The 15,872-nt window shown below is 36.3% G+C and overlaps 1 protein-coding gene across 1 annotated transcript; it reads left to right on the top strand.

The window, feature by feature from the left end:
* Positions 1-11,196: 11,196 nt before the first annotated feature.
* Positions 11,197-12,873, top strand: LOC103966737 (GATA transcription factor 5-like). The gene is given in 4 exon segments (XM_048588982.1): positions 11,197-11,354; positions 11,499-11,834; positions 11,930-12,260; positions 12,263-12,873. Coding segments are annotated over 3 exon segments (993 nt in total). The 5' UTR covers positions 11,197-11,354; positions 11,499-11,510; the 3' UTR covers positions 12,601-12,873.
* Positions 12,874-15,872: the final 2,999 nt, after the last annotated feature.

Below are 15,872 nucleotides of genomic sequence, written 5' to 3'. Positions count from 1 at the left end.
ATGCAAGGACCTTTGTAACACAAATATCAAATGGCGACAATCAATAAGAAAACATCATGGAGTGCCAAAGGTCTGGAAATAGCTCACTTTCATAAAAAAAAGGGGTTTTTTGAAATGGGTCCAAAGTAACTAAAAATTGGACCTATTTCAAAAGTCAAAAGTCACTAAAAATTGGACCTATTTCAAAAGGTAGTCTATAAAATTGGACCTATTTCAAATTTTCCCTAAAAAAAATTGTCTGTAATAGAGGGCCAAAATGAATCTCCAAAAAAGATTTCAAGATCAAATGGCCAGATGGCTTGCTATTTGTAGCCCGGTTGGTATTTTGGGCCATCATTGGTCATGGAGCCTTCCCACGTTCAAAAGCAAGTTGCTAGTGTTGAGAATGAGTCTTACATTGATAAGAGAAGCAACTTTGCATGGGCTTATAAGAGGTTGAGCTACTCTTTATATATATATGTATTTGGAGAACTAGCTACTTTTTATATTGCCAATTGGTTTTATAGTAGAACCTCAACTTTCTTCATAGTATCAAAGTAGGTTATCTAATGAAACCTCAACTTTCTTCAGCTACCTGGTATAAAAATGGAGATAAAAAATTATAACTCGGCACTATTCCTTAAAACTACATTTTTAGAGGGCTAAAAACGGTGACTGGGAAACCTATGTCGAAGGTTAGGTTTCAAAATCCCACTGATCTTGGATATGGATTCGAGATATTTGTTAGACCGTAACTCACAGAACCGCGGACCTAAAGATATAGTCCGGTCTCATCCTCCGAAGGCCTATGTTAGCAGTTTCATGCGTATAAATTAATCAATCTTCATACATCACTCCAAGTCAAAACCAGAAGTTAGGCTTCATCCTTGAAATTTGTTGTACCAATTGAAACCATAAAATTTGTTTTACCAACAGAGAACTGGAAATATTATTTTGGGATATAAAAAAGTAAGACAGATTTCACATTTTTTGGGATAATGATAGTGATGGTGGTGGGATGCGATGAGGGGAGGGAGAAGCTGCGCTGGTGGGCGACATTGCGTGGAGGAGGAAAGAAGACAATGGGACACAGTAGTGAAGGAAAATATAAAATGTTGTGCGGTGTCGGCATCTGGAGGCAGCAGCTGATGCGAGTGAGATAGCAACTGTTGCTACTTGCTAGCGATAGCATCCCTCGTATATTAAAGCAAATCCGAAAGGAGTTTTTGCTGCCAAATTTGTCCACATGTTTTAATTTTTCAGAACATGCATGCATAGCTTTAGACGCATTCAAGAACGTGCATTCCATACTTTAGCCTTGGCATAAAGCTTAGGCAGGCAGCAGGCTTGTAGTTTATGCGTCATTGTCAACAAGGAGATATGAGCGTTTAATTTTGAAGCTAGCAAACAGCGCATTATAGTCCTCAACTGTTTTGGTCGCATTCTTATCATGCGAGTAAACAGCTAAATTACCAACAAGCGTTTGGTTCAGTGAGTACTACTCTCAAATTTCTCGCTCAATGCTAGGGTTTGAGTCCAACTCCATAGTCGCTCGTTGTCCTTGGGGGTAAACCTACTCTTTTGACAGTATTTCTTTATGTGTGCATGGTAGTATGGTACAGTTATACGATCAAGTGCCCAAAGGTCAAAAAACCTTTTTTTTCCCCTTTTTTTTTTATATTTATATATGTTCCAACTTCAACTGCTGGACTCTCTCCCTCTTCAAATGGATTGTGTTCGCACTGAAAGGGAAATTTCTTTTCTTCCTCTTCTTTCCGTCCCAGAATTTCCTTATTTGCTTGATATATGATGGGCTTTTTAGTCCTCCTCCAAGGAGAAAATATTTTTGAATGATGGGCCTTAACTTATTCCTTCAACTTCAAACAGAAATTGAACCTTAATAAAATACATATTTTAAGTAACCACAGGTTAGATCAGTTCGTTTGGGTAGTTTGTTGTAGGCGTAGGATACCTCATCCGTTCCCTCAAAGTTTGAATTTCACTCTCTGTAACTTATAAATTTTGTAATAATTTAAAATTTAATGTCTTATAATTAAAATAACACAGATTTTCGTAGCATACAAATTAAATCCTCTCCATTCTCACACTTCAGTTTCCATAATTTCACTGTGCTGGCACTCATATGATGTATAAACCTTCTAATATTTTACCTGAAGTAGTTTCAAAACATTTCACTTTTTTTTCCTGCAGCATGGTGCATGCCCTTCTGTAAAGGGGAGATTCATGGCAGTCCACATCAAGCTACCAATATGCTACCCGATACCCATGCTTTGGGACAACGAATCCTTGGAATCTAATCAATCATGGAAGCAGGGAGTGATTCCCCCTCCCACACCTCACTGTGTTAGTATTATCATATATGAAACAAATTAGATGCATATTGATGAAATTGAAGTTTTACCATAAAATCAATTGGCAATATGAAAAGTAACCCAAATCATATAAGCACATAGAAAACCTTGTCCCTCACCGATGTGGGACAACTCTCAACACGCCCCCGCACGTATGGTGGATTTTCAAGACTACACGTGGACAACAACTGGGTGACAGTGAAGCGCATGTGACCGTTTGGCTTCACACGAGGACAACCCACTCTGATACCAAGATGAAATTGAGGTTTCACCATAAAACCAATTAGCAATATGGGGAGTAGCCCAAGACCATATAAGCACATAGCAAACTTTGTCCCTCACCGATGTGGGACATCTCTCAACACACCCCCCGCACGTGTGGCAGATTTTCAAACCTACACGTGGACAACTGGGTGACGTGGAGCGCGTGTAGCCGTTTGGCTTTACACAAGGATAACCCGCTCTGATACCATGATGAAACTGAGGTTTCACTATAAAACCAATTGGCAATATGGGGAGTAGTCCAAGACCATATAAGCACATAACAAACATTGTCTCTCATCGATGTGGGACAACTCTCAACACATATCATATATGCAAACCAAGTATAGCGTAAGCATCCGGTGTTTCCGTAATTGTTCAATTTAGTTGCATCCAGTCTTTCTATTGTTAGAGAAGATGCTAAATTCAATTTTTAAGAACAATAGTTGGCGCGTAAACATGTTAATAGTGAAAACCATAGACCACGAATATTAACAAAGTTACAATTTAGACTTGAGATTACTTACTCTAAGTTAAATCCAATACACGATACCTCAGCTTGACCAAGACAATAAGTGTGAAAGAGGATATTACTATTAAGAGTAAAATCAAAGAAAACACATTACGTCAAACAACTCGTTATTGTACTATATTTTCAATTACTTCTAGATAGTGTAACTTAGTCTATTGTCTAACCTACTTTTATACAATTTAATTTACGCATTTGTCTTTCAATTCTTTATTTTATGTTGTTTTATGACACACTTGTTATTCAATTCTTAACTTCATATAATTAAAATTTTTTTTCTTTGTCTATTCAAATCCATTTAAATACAGGCACTTATACGTTTTGTGTTATTTTCTTTTGGGTCGAAATTACTATTTGCATTCTTGTTCCTAATTTCATTGACTTCTTTTCGCTTGCTTTAAGTTTTCATTGGGTTTACTTTATATTCTGTTTCGATCCTAATTTAAATTTTTTTTGTTACCTCTCCCTTATTTGAACATGCGTGAATAGCTGAATTAGTAAGAAAATTATGTCAAATTGTTTCCACGTTTATAATTACACGTACAAATGTGCTAAGAGCCTGTTTGAGTTTGTTTATTGACGAAAAATGCTGAGAGTGTGACAGTATTGTCCGAGCATTTGATCGTAATCGCTTGAATGAATAAAAATAGTTGGGTGGGGTCTCTAATTTATGAAGTTAATATGCTTGGAGAGCTTCGTTGGGAACTTGTTTTGGATGGACTCGAATCAAACCGTAACAACAAGGACATGTGACATGACACGAGTTACCTTCCTCTTCATTGGAAATTTCACAAGATTCCGTACTTTCTGTTTGTTTTTTCACTTCTCCACTTATCACCTTCCCGTACCATCAACACACACAACAGGCAACACACACACCCAAAGACAGACAGACGCGACACACTGACACCATGGGCATCTTCCTCCAGCCAAATTAATTTTGGGACAATGCTGGACTTATATTTTATGACAAGTTATTATTCCGTAAAAATTTATTAGATTTGAAAACCGTTAAGTCTTTTATGTGAGTAAAAAATGTGATTATTCTTCATGAGAACGTTATTTATTATCATTATTATTGATTTGTTCTACTTCGACCAATAGCTAAATGTTTTTGAATTTTTATTAAGTACAAGCAACATTACTATTCTAATTTACACTAAAGGGAGGGATGATTTGGACTCGGGATACAATGATTTGAAGAGGAATGCCCTTAACCACTTGCAAACGCCCTACAAATTTAAATTACTTTTTTTAAAGATAATTTTGATTATGTCATCTGTACGATAAACTGATGCTACTTTTTAGTGCAACAGTAATAGTTCGAGCCATGACATGGTGATTTTCTTTGTTCATGGAACACGAGTCGGTATATCACGTGTCATAATATAAGTAGAGAAAATATATGTTTATCACTATCCTCCAATTGCACTATGAATGACATTGTACTAGCCCATTTTCTTTCAAAAGAAAAAGTACTAGCTTGTTTTTTAATAATGCTAGAGTAAAATTAACAATTCTTAATAAAACGCTTAAATTTGTAATGTTTTATTGTATTCGTTCCTCTTAGTGTTTAATCCTAACTTAGGAGTCCAAAGATTTCCCACTGGTGGATTGGCCTCATTAAATCCTACATTAAGTGTGCATATTTTATTTGTTTATTTTACTGCATATGTGTAGGATACTTTCGTATATGTTGTGGATATGGAAATTAATTGGAGAAATGACATGTACATTGAATTTTATGCTAAAACCTATTAAGAGAATCTACAAAAGAGTTTAGAAAACTAAATTTGAAGTGTCCTATAGAATTTTTTGTGCTCCAACGAACTTGTCATATGAGTCTTCAAATTTAGAAAATTTCATATAGTCTCTACATTCAGAGACTCTATCTCATTCTTCAAACCTTCTTTTTATTATAATAAGTTGACCTTGTCAACTTTTTTCAAAAATGGAATTTAAAAAAAAAAAACATTATTAGTTCCCTTGGTAATAAGGTAGTTAGAAGATAGTCAAGAGGTAAAAAAAACCAGGATTTAGGCCCATGTGATGAAGTCTATTAAGATTTAGGTCCAAAATTGAAAATTCTGTCAACTCTCTGTTAATTATTATCATGAGCTAAAACAAAACTTTCTGTTAATTGTCAGCACGTTGGACTTACATGTGAAACTAACTTTTATCTTCTTAGTCTCACACGTGAGCCTCATGCGCTAACAATTAACAGAGAGTTGACGGTTTCAATTTTTGGTCTAAATCCTAACTGACTTTCACATGGGCTTAAATCCTAGTGTTTTTCTTTTTTTACTGCAAGGGTTATCTTCCAACTATTATATCACCACAGGAACTATTAATTCAATTAAGCCTTTTTTAAAAAGTCATATGATGTGAAGTAATAAAAAAAATACTAAGATTTGTGGACACGGTTGGAGCAAAATTGTGAATCAACAAATTTTAGTTTTAAAACAGTTTCATGGGTCAACAACAAAAGTTAATATTGATACTCCCACCTTTTAAGTTAAAACTGCTACAATCTTAAAACATTTTTTTCTTCTAAATAAACAATATTATCTATATTAGATACATTAAAATAAAATTCTACGACTTGAGCCAAATATTGTCATTAGTCATCCGTTTTAGCTTTGTTAGGCTCCATTTGCCGAGGAGGGGACGATCCCCATTAAATTGAATTTTTGAAGCCCACTTTTTAATTTTTGAAATTCAAGAAGAACGTTATCATAATTTTCAAAATTCAAAATTTAAAACCCAAAATACAAAAAAAGAAATTAACAATGGAGAGTAGCGACGGATTTTAATTGGGCAACGTCACCTGTCCAATAGTAAGACGCCACGTGAAGAAACGACCCGGGCGGTCGAAAACGACTGCCGGAAAGTCTTCGAAGCCGGCTCCCTTTCCTCGTCTCGTGTATGTTTTTACCATTTAGTAAACCGTCAACTTTCGGAATCTCGCTCACGTATTTGACCCTCTATACAGACTATACCCATTTTTGTCTTTTCAAAACATTGCTGATTTTAGTTTGGGATACTTTGGATGTGATCCTTAATCCTTAATATTCTTTGATTAAAACCTTAATAATATTCAAAGTTCGATCAAGGTCCCTTGACTTTATACACCTCATAATATTACTATTAATATTTTTATTTTTATAGTTTTGACATTAATTGTTTGATATTTTATGAGATTTATAATCCTATAAATTTAAAATCCCTTATTATAATATTATTAGAAACGGTTACAATAAAAAAATTCAAACATTTTGATTGAATAAAATGGATAAAACTATGTAAAAATAAGAAATAATAAATGGCAAAAGAATATATCCATAGTGTTTAAAAAAATTGGTACATTTCACATATAACAAAGTGGTACATTAATAAAGAAGAATGGGTACTGTCACATCCCGACTCGGGCGGGACCACTTCCTGGGCCCGCTCCACCACCGTAGCACGATATTGTCCGCTTTGGGCCCCCAGCACACCCTCACGGTTTTGTTTCTGGGAACTCACACGAGAACTTCTCGATGGGTCACCCATCCTGGGAGTGCTCTCGCGCGCTACTCGCTTAACTTCGGAGTTCCAACGGAACCCAAAGCCAATGAGCTCCCAAAAGGCCTCGTGCTAGGTAGGGATGGGAATATACATATAATGATCACTTCCCTAGGCGATGTGGGATGTCACAATCCACCCCCTTAAGGGCCCGACGTCCTCGTCGGCACACCACGGCCAGGGTTAGGCTCTGATACCAAATTGTCACATCTCCGACTCGGGCGGGACCACTTCCTGGGTCCGCTCCACCATCGTAGCACGATATTGTCCACTTTGGGCCCCCAGCACACCCTCACGATTTTGTTTCTGGGAACTCACACGAGAACTTCCCAATGGGTCACTCATCCTGGGAGTGCTCTTGCGCGCTACTCACTTAACTTCGGAGTTCCAACGGAACCCAAAGCCAGTGAGCTCCCAAAAGGCCTCGTGCTAGGTAGGGATGAGAATATACATATAAGGATCACTCCCCTGGACGATGTGGGATGTCACAGGTACATTATAAATAAATTAGGGTACAGATAAAAGATTAAAAATTATGAGTACAAATGAATTTTTAAAAATATAGGCTCCAAAAGAAATTAATACATGGGTACAAAATAAAACTAAAAAGAAAATACTACAAATTAAAAAAGAAATGTTGCAAATTAAAAGTGGGTACAAACTAAAAATATAAATGTATGATACAAAGTTTAGGCATAAAACATAAATATACCATATGTAATTTTTCTATCATTGATTAAATATACAATGTCACATGACGTTATACACATGGGTACAAACACAAATAAAACTTTAAAAAATATGGGCACAAAAAGAAACTAATAAATGGGTACAAATTAAAAATGAAAAGAAAATTGGTACAAATTAAAAAATATTTGCAAATTAAAAATAGGTACAAACTAAAAATAAAAATATATGATAAAAAATTTATCCATAAATATAAATATACTAATTGTAACATTTTTAACACTAAAGGAATATATTTAAAAATAAAAATATTTTATTATTCAAATAATTAATGATGCTATTAATACCCAAGGATCTTGATCAAAAATTCAAAATGAATATGATTTTAATCAATGGAGTAACAAAAAAAAGAATGTGAACCTAATTTTCCCTTTTAGTTTTCAAGTTACAAAACTACCCCTGCCGCTCATCGATTATTGCGGTTTATGAAATGTTGTTGAGTCACTCGGCCACGGACGTTAACGAACTTATTTTAAATGGGATTTAGAACACCTGACAGTGAGTGTACTTGGCACTAAGACTAAGTGCTAAAATAGCTACATCAAATTATTGTCATTCAGTATTACGATTTGTTGGTATTTCTCTTCATTTGGAAGTGAGAGATCTTAAGTTTGAATATCGTGGATAGCGAATTCGATACTATATTAGGTTACCCATTGTGTAGTTTATCCAAACTCTTCTTTCCTTTAATGTAAAAATATCAATGTATTAAATTTTTTTTTTTTTTAAGCTATAGAGAGGATCCGTTCTCTAAGCCAATAGGGCTACGGCGTTACGTCGACGTTCAAATCTACATCTATGATCCATGTAATATCATATGACAATCCAAAAAATTGAGATTTACTAGCTATAAATTTGCAAAGAAAAAGCAAAGCAGACTAAAAAACATATGATCGCCATATTCAAATTAATAATATCACATAACAGTAATACGGACGGACTCGCCTATTTAGTTCAGCATCCAATTCCACCAAGTCCCAAAGGAGAGAGCAAAAGAACAAGGTATCGTTTGAGTATGTATATATAAATAAATATTCTTTTGTGATAATAATCATGAGGGAAGGGAGACTCGGAGACAAAAAGCTGGGGCCATGTCATTGACTCACTGGTACGCATCATCATCATCATCATCATCAACTTTCTCTGGCCTTGCTTCAAAGCCATGTCTGTATGTAGGTACTGCTGTAACTGTCGTTGTAGAACTCGATCATTGCGGAGTTCGTAGATTGGGCTTCAGAAGGGCATCATATAAATTTGGTCGTACCAAATCCCTCTGTCCAATTTATGTAGGGAGAACGATTTTGTTGGTGTAAAAACACTAACATTCTGGCAATGCAAGTAGCAAAAATTTATTCATTCTTAGGAAAGTAATATTTTTACTGAAATGCTAGAGTCAGAATTTTATAATAATAAGATCATAATATATACTTTTAAAAATTGGTCATACTTTCGTTTATATTGTTAAAGATGTGTTCTCATATTTTAGAAATGTCATATTGCACCGAGAGACAAATGAGAAAACACTCAGAGTTAGGACATAAAATAAAGAATAACAGAGAAAATCTTTTGTCAAAGATGGAGAGTGATTTTAATGTAAGTTCAAGGAGAGGATAGATGGAGGAGAGAGAGGGAAAATATAGGAGCAATGAGTTGTTTTGCTACAAAAGGGAGAACTACTGAGATAAGATGAGCTTGGAGCAGAGTAGGCTGACAAAAAAGGCTAAAAATCGTCTACAAAACATTGTTTTTATTGAACTTGTTATATGGGTCAAGACAAATTAACAAGGGGGATTACATTGAGTTATTGGGGTTATGGGCACTCAATGCCCGCACTGTAGCTCCGCCATCGAGGATGGCTGAACGAATATGATGCCCTTGCCAATTAGGATATGAAATTATAATTATGCACTATTTTTTTGCTTCTATACACTTTCTTTATTTATAGTTATTGAATTGAATATATCAAACGAAACAAATCAATAAGATTAAGCAAGAGTGTGTAGAGAGAAAAAAAATTATGTGTGGTTATCATTTCCCATTAGGATAACCAAAATATATGTAATCATTCAACTTTTTTTGTTATACAATAAGTCACTCACTTGATGTCGTAAATCATTCAAAAACAAAATTTCATTCATGTGTTTTTTTTTTTAACTTTTATGCATACTTTTAAAGTTTAATAACAATAAAAGGGTAAACATAAAACTAAAATGAATTGTCGATCATGAAAGTAAATTTGAAACGTTAAATAAAATGAGATTTAAATGTAGTCAATTAAATGCGGACAATTAGAAAATATTTTCTTGAAATTTAAAAAAAAAACCTTATTGAAAAGAGTTGTCAGAGTAATTAATTACGAACAATTAACTGAAACGAGATCTAACAGTTATCTGCTAAGTGCAAACAGATGAAATCTTTTTATAGCTATTAATTAAAACAAGGTTAAATATGTACACACTTATTTTGAAACTGAAGCGAGATCTAACTATATGTCCATTTTTAATCAAAATCTCTCTAATAGAGTTGAGATCTACATACGTTTACGGATCTTACTTTTATTAAAAAGATGATATAAATGATAATATAAATATATGATAAGTATAACATTACTTTATATTTCAATTGCACTAAATTCCATAGTTTGCTCTCAAAAGACAAAGTTTTGGTGTGAAAAAAAAAAAAAAAAAAAAAAAAAACAGACGCAAGGCGTAATTTAGGGGTTAACTTGGTAATAAAGCGCGAAAACAATGAGCGGGGAAACAAAAACGTAACCAAGATGAGCGGCGATTAACGCGGTAGGCAAATTATGTAATTTAGTCAAAAGCAGTGGGCAAGTTTATTTCTTTCCTTATTAAACAAGAAAAGTAAAAAGAAAAAAAAAGAAGAAAATACAACAAAGGTGGCGGTTTCCTAGGTGTTGACGACCCCATAGTTTCAATGGGACGAAGCACACCCTATGCTTCTTGCCCAAAATTGAATAAAAAGTTGGAAAAAAATCACACTAAAATGGAAGTTACACGTTTACCAAAAAAAAAAAAGAAAAAAAAGATAAAAAAGGGAGTTACACAAATATGGTTTCCCATTTGTGGACATGGTCCGATGTGGCTTACCATATTTGTTCAAACTCCAAACAAGGGAAGAAAATACACTTTGGTATAGCGACACTCGACTTTTAATTAATTAAAATAGGTTTAAAGTCCAATTTATAATCTTACACGAATGTATGAACAATGTATATTTCTAATGAATGTGATACTAACTTACTAAGCGTTGAAAGATTGTGACTTGTCGTAGATGATTAGCATCTTGTTGTTTGGTTGTAAAAAAGAAAACTCTTTTGAGGAGTACTTTTTAATGTTTTGAAACACCGCCATGGTGCCAATTGATAATATTATATTATTCTTTTACTAACACATAGAATAATACATTACGTGACTTGTCCTTTGCATTATCCAAAAATTTATCGGCTAAAAGGGGCAGGCATGGTGATTTCCGACAGAAAAAGAAATATATTTTTCGATTTCGCTTTTTCCCTTTTAAAAGCATTCGTTGAAACTGTAGGGTTGAATAGTAAACAGACTGCAAACGTATCCAAAAGGGTGTATATACAGGGAACAGTAGTGGGTGGATGTATCATGCGCGAGGGTGTAGAAAGCAAAAAAGAAAAAAAGGGGGTAAAAATCAAAAGAGAGAGAGAAAAAGGAGAAAGAAACGGGCACTTTTAGTAACAGGCCAAGGACGCTTTCAGCCCTAATTCATTGCTGTACCAAACTCACCCTCTTTTTATTCCAATTTCATCCCTCTCCCCCTTACTTGTTCAATTCTTTCTACAGCCTCAAGCTCTCTCCTCTCTCTCTCCTCCTCCTCTGCTCTCCTCCTCCCTACCTCTCCCTCCCCAACAGGTACTTAACAAAATGGAATGTCAAAATTTTCAAACTATATCAAAATAAACCAGATTAAGAACAAACCCTTTTGGTGTTTTTTGTAATTGAAGAAAGAATGTTGCTTTATTTTATTTCTGGGTTTTTCTGGTTCTGTTTTCTTAGGTTGGAACTGAAATGGAATGCGTCGAAGCGGCTCTGAAGACCAGTATTAGGAAGGAGATGGCTTTGAAGGCGACCGGCCCACAAGTGGTGGTTATCGACGACTTCTTGTGGGGCGGCGCCGTCGTCAACGGCCAAAACGCTTGCGACGATTTCTCAGTCGACGACCTTTTCGACTTCTCCAACGAAGACGGGTTCGTCGAAACGGAGGCCGAGGAAGAAGGCGACAAGGAAAAAGTCAAGGGCTTTGTCTCTGTTTCGCCCCAAAAGCAGAACCAGGAGACGGAAAAGTCCAATTTATCGGAAAAAATCGAACCAGCGAGCGAACTCAGCGTTCCGGTACTTATTTTTGCAAATTTCCGTGTCTAGAAATGGTAATATTTTACTGCTTTTCGTGGTTTTTGACCAAAAGCTACCGTTTTTTTTTTGTACAGGCGGACGACTTGGACAACCTCGAATGGTTGTCTCATTTCGTCGAGGATTCCTTCTCGGAATTCTCCACGGCTCTTCCGGCCGGGTTCTTGCCCGAGAAGCCCAAGTCCGAGAAGAGACCGGACCTGGAAACCCCTTTTCCGGAAAAGCCCTGTTTCAAGACTCCAGTTCCGGCAAAGGCCAGAAGTAAGCGGAGCCGGACCGGCGGCAGGGTCTGGTCCCTTGGGTCACCGTCGCTCACGGAGTCGTCCTCGAGTTCGAGTTCGTCGTCATCCTCCTCCCCGTCGAGCCCCTGGACCATTTACCCTGCCACCCAGAACCAGGAATCGGCCGAACGGTCTTGTCTGTTGAGAAGCCCCCGAGGAAGCCGAAGAGAAGACTGGTGGACGGAAGTTCGAGCCAGCCGCCGCGGCGGTGCAGCCATTGTGGGGTCCAGAAAACCCCTCAGTGGAGAACCGGCCCGAACGGAGCCAAGACCCTCTGTAACGCATGCGGGGTCCGGTACAAGTCAGGCCGGCTCTTACCCGAGTACAGGCCTGCATGCAGCCCGACGTTTTCGAGCGAGTTGCACTCCAACCACCACCGGAAAGTTATAGAGATGCGGCGGAAGAAGGAAGGCCCGGGCACGCCCGAACCCGGTATGACCATAGCTCCGGCGGTGCCCAGTTTTTGATTAGGAAGTAGTTCCACCAGAAAAGGATGAAAGTTTAGTTAGCAAGTAGGGAAGAGAGGACATTGAACCGGGGTTAGATTAAACCCGGTTCAACCAGGCCGAGTTAGTGTACATTTTTACCGTTGAATTGTTTTTCCTTTATCTTGCATGGTGGACCGGTGGTGGGTGCGGTGGGTTTGTAGGGATGTAACTGAATAGGCAGGAGACTTTACTAGTTTACTTTATTTGTTCTTAATTTTAAATTATATTCTTTGTTGGTTTTAGTTTGCTAAAGTCCGTGTGTTTATGGTGGTTTGATTTTAAGTTTCAGTTATTTTTTTTAGAGGGAAAGGAGGATTTGGTGGTGTAACTGACATTTTTGAAAGCCTTCAACTTTTTAATTTGGCGGCCGTTGGAAAACAAAAATGTTATGAACCAAGCGCGCCATGAGACGAGAGGGAGGGGTCGAAAAAGGACATTTTTTCAAGTGGCGTGATCTGCTCGCAAAGTTCTGAAAGAGTTGTGAAAGACGACGCTTCGTTACCTGCCAAGTTCTGATACAGCTCTTGTGGTGACAACTGAGCCACCTCTCACCTCGGGTTGAACAAGAGCAGAATCGGGTGCGACCATGCAGGGCACCAGGTGTTTTTACTCAAATTTTTCTTCTCCGTAACGCATCAGATTTTCTCGTGATGGGTTTAGAGGCTATAATGTCAGGTGGGTAGGGCTCGTTGACAAGGCAAATTGCCTTGAACTTGGTCACAATTCACAACTCATAAGGTAGTTTAGAATGAGTGAGGATCCTGGTCAAATTCTTTTTGTGAGGATTCTGGAGATTTTTAAATCATATATGTTCATCGTATATTTTACGATCAGAAATCACGGTAATTTTTTATTATTTAAAATTGAATATAAACAGTATCTGATGAAAATTAACCGTACAATGCACGATGAATAAATATTATTAGAGAATTTTCAAAATCCTCACAAAGAGGATCGGCCGTTCAGAATTTGAATGAGGGTGCCGCGCGCACACACTTAAGTGGTGACATTGACAACCATAATTACCAACAAGCCATGACTCATCATTCCATGTTGGTAGCATTGCTTACAAGCATACACAAAAGAAAAAAACTCACTAATCCTTTCTTGATTTCAAAACAATACCCCTTTAAACCAATTAAAGTAATTTTGTTTCATAATCGGAGTAATCTAGGGTTTCATAAAGTTTGATTCTTTATCTAGCAAAAAAGGAATTGTGATATAACTATGAGTGTATTAGTCATTTTTTCATGTTTTTATAAACGTCCAGTTAAAAGTGAACTTTATTTCAAATTTATTAGTTGTGGTTAAGTTTTATTTTCATCGATAGACTAACAAGGTAAAAATATGTTAATCGCATCAAAGAATTATTAATTATATACACATATACCATAAAACTCTATCTTCAAATTTGTGAGATAATTTTTCAGAACAAAGAAAGTAATCATACAAACATCCTTGACTTGAAAGGAGATGCATTTTACCATTTTCACACACACACACACGTGTGTATATATATACACACACATATATATATGTGTGTGTGTGTGTAATGTCTGAGTTTGAGTGGGTAAAAACTGCAGAGAAAAAATTTCAAATAGATGGCGAGAATAGGATGCATGCCAAGTGAATTTCATATAAGACTATCCGGAGCTTTAGATTGCGCATGCCATTTGTCGCCGTTACTTATACATGCAGCATTTGTCCTCACTCATATACAATTCTTCTTTTAATTTCTATATAACTTGCTGCTGGCCGGATTATGATTTAGACAGCAAAGAGCAGACTAAGATTAAACTAAATATTATTTTTCTACTTTAATATTGGACTATATATATAATTTTATATTGTTTTTTGTATGAACACAAGGAGCAAGTTAATTATACTTCAAATACTTTAATCTTCAACTAAATATTCAAACCCAATGTCTACAAAGTTGTATTGTATCCGTCTCATTATTTGAATAATCAGATGCTAATTCCAAGTAGAAGAAACCACGTTCTTGTACTCAATCATAGACATGTCTATCCAGAGTCAAATATAGTCTTTTCTTGTTCTCGTATCTTTACAAGGGAATACATTATCCACTAAGGGCAATTCCAGTGTTGCAAAGGTTCCCTAGGGCAACTCACTATTGAATAGCATCCAGTAAACAATAACTGTCTTTTGTATCTCCACACCTAAATTGAATAGCCTTGACAATACACAATAAAATATTAGTATTTTTTATTTTATAAAATAATACAAAATAATTTTATTTGTAATTTCGGATATAATTTTTAATCGATCTCGTTGTACCACGTGTCATTAAATAAGAAATTACAACCCAAAGTATTTGAGAAAATATAAAATTATGATATAAGTTGGAAGATAATGATAACATATTTATAGAAAAAATTAAATCGATTTTTTTTTAATTTTAATTTTTTTTCGGATTTTTATTCAAATTCTTTTCCATGTCAGTTGGTTCCCACATCTCTCTCTCTCTCTCTTACACTTTCCCTCTCTCTTTACCGACGTAACCATTCCCCTTCATTTCTGAAACCTCTCTCTCTCTTCAATCTCTCGACACTCTCATTCTCTTTCTATAGCTCCAACAGCTTTCATCCTTCCTCTTCTTCAAAACCGAAGCAAATCAAACTAACAAACTCTGAAATCTCAATCCCATGGATGAGGGGAACTTGAATATATCCTTGCATGCATCATCAGAGCACCATTTGGGTGATCCGTCCTTGAAGCTGAGAGCTTTAAGCTTCCATTGCTCAAACCCAGGTGAGGTTATTGCCCTACTTCAATTGCTTGAGTTATTCTCTGGTTTTTTATGTGTTTCGAGTTGAAACCCTTGGGTTTAGTCTTTGCCATTTGTCTGTGGGTGTATCATCAGCCTCGGCGACGAACTCCGACGAGAGCCATTGAGTTCGAAGCTTGCTGGGTTTTACATTTTTTTTAATTTTTTACCTTTTTTTTTTTTTTTAATTTTTTACATTTTTTATTAATATTTTATATTATGTCTGACGTCGCCCTGACGTTAACATTGCATCACCCTCACCTCAGGCTCTCAGGCCACTGATTCGTGACGGGCCTGTCACTCAAGTCACTCGGGCCCCCTCCTGCGTTGAAGCCCGCATAGGTTAGAGTTGATCGCCACATCGATTTGCTTATTTGCAATCCACTGTCCATTGGGCTAAAGGCTCCACTGGACTTGCTCTCATATTTATAACCATCTTTTAGGAATTGGCTTCGCTGGTGCT

The sequence above is a fragment of a genome, unplaced genomic scaffold (assembly GCF_019419815.1).
Source record: "Pyrus x bretschneideri cultivar Hongxiangsu unplaced genomic scaffold, Pyrus_bretschneideri_v1 Contig1, whole genome shotgun sequence".
NCBI classification, from domain to species: domain Eukaryota; kingdom Viridiplantae; phylum Streptophyta; class Magnoliopsida; order Rosales; family Rosaceae; genus Pyrus; species Pyrus x bretschneideri.
The sequence above is the reverse complement of the archived record's forward strand: the minus strand, read 5'-3'. Positions and strand labels throughout refer to the sequence as shown.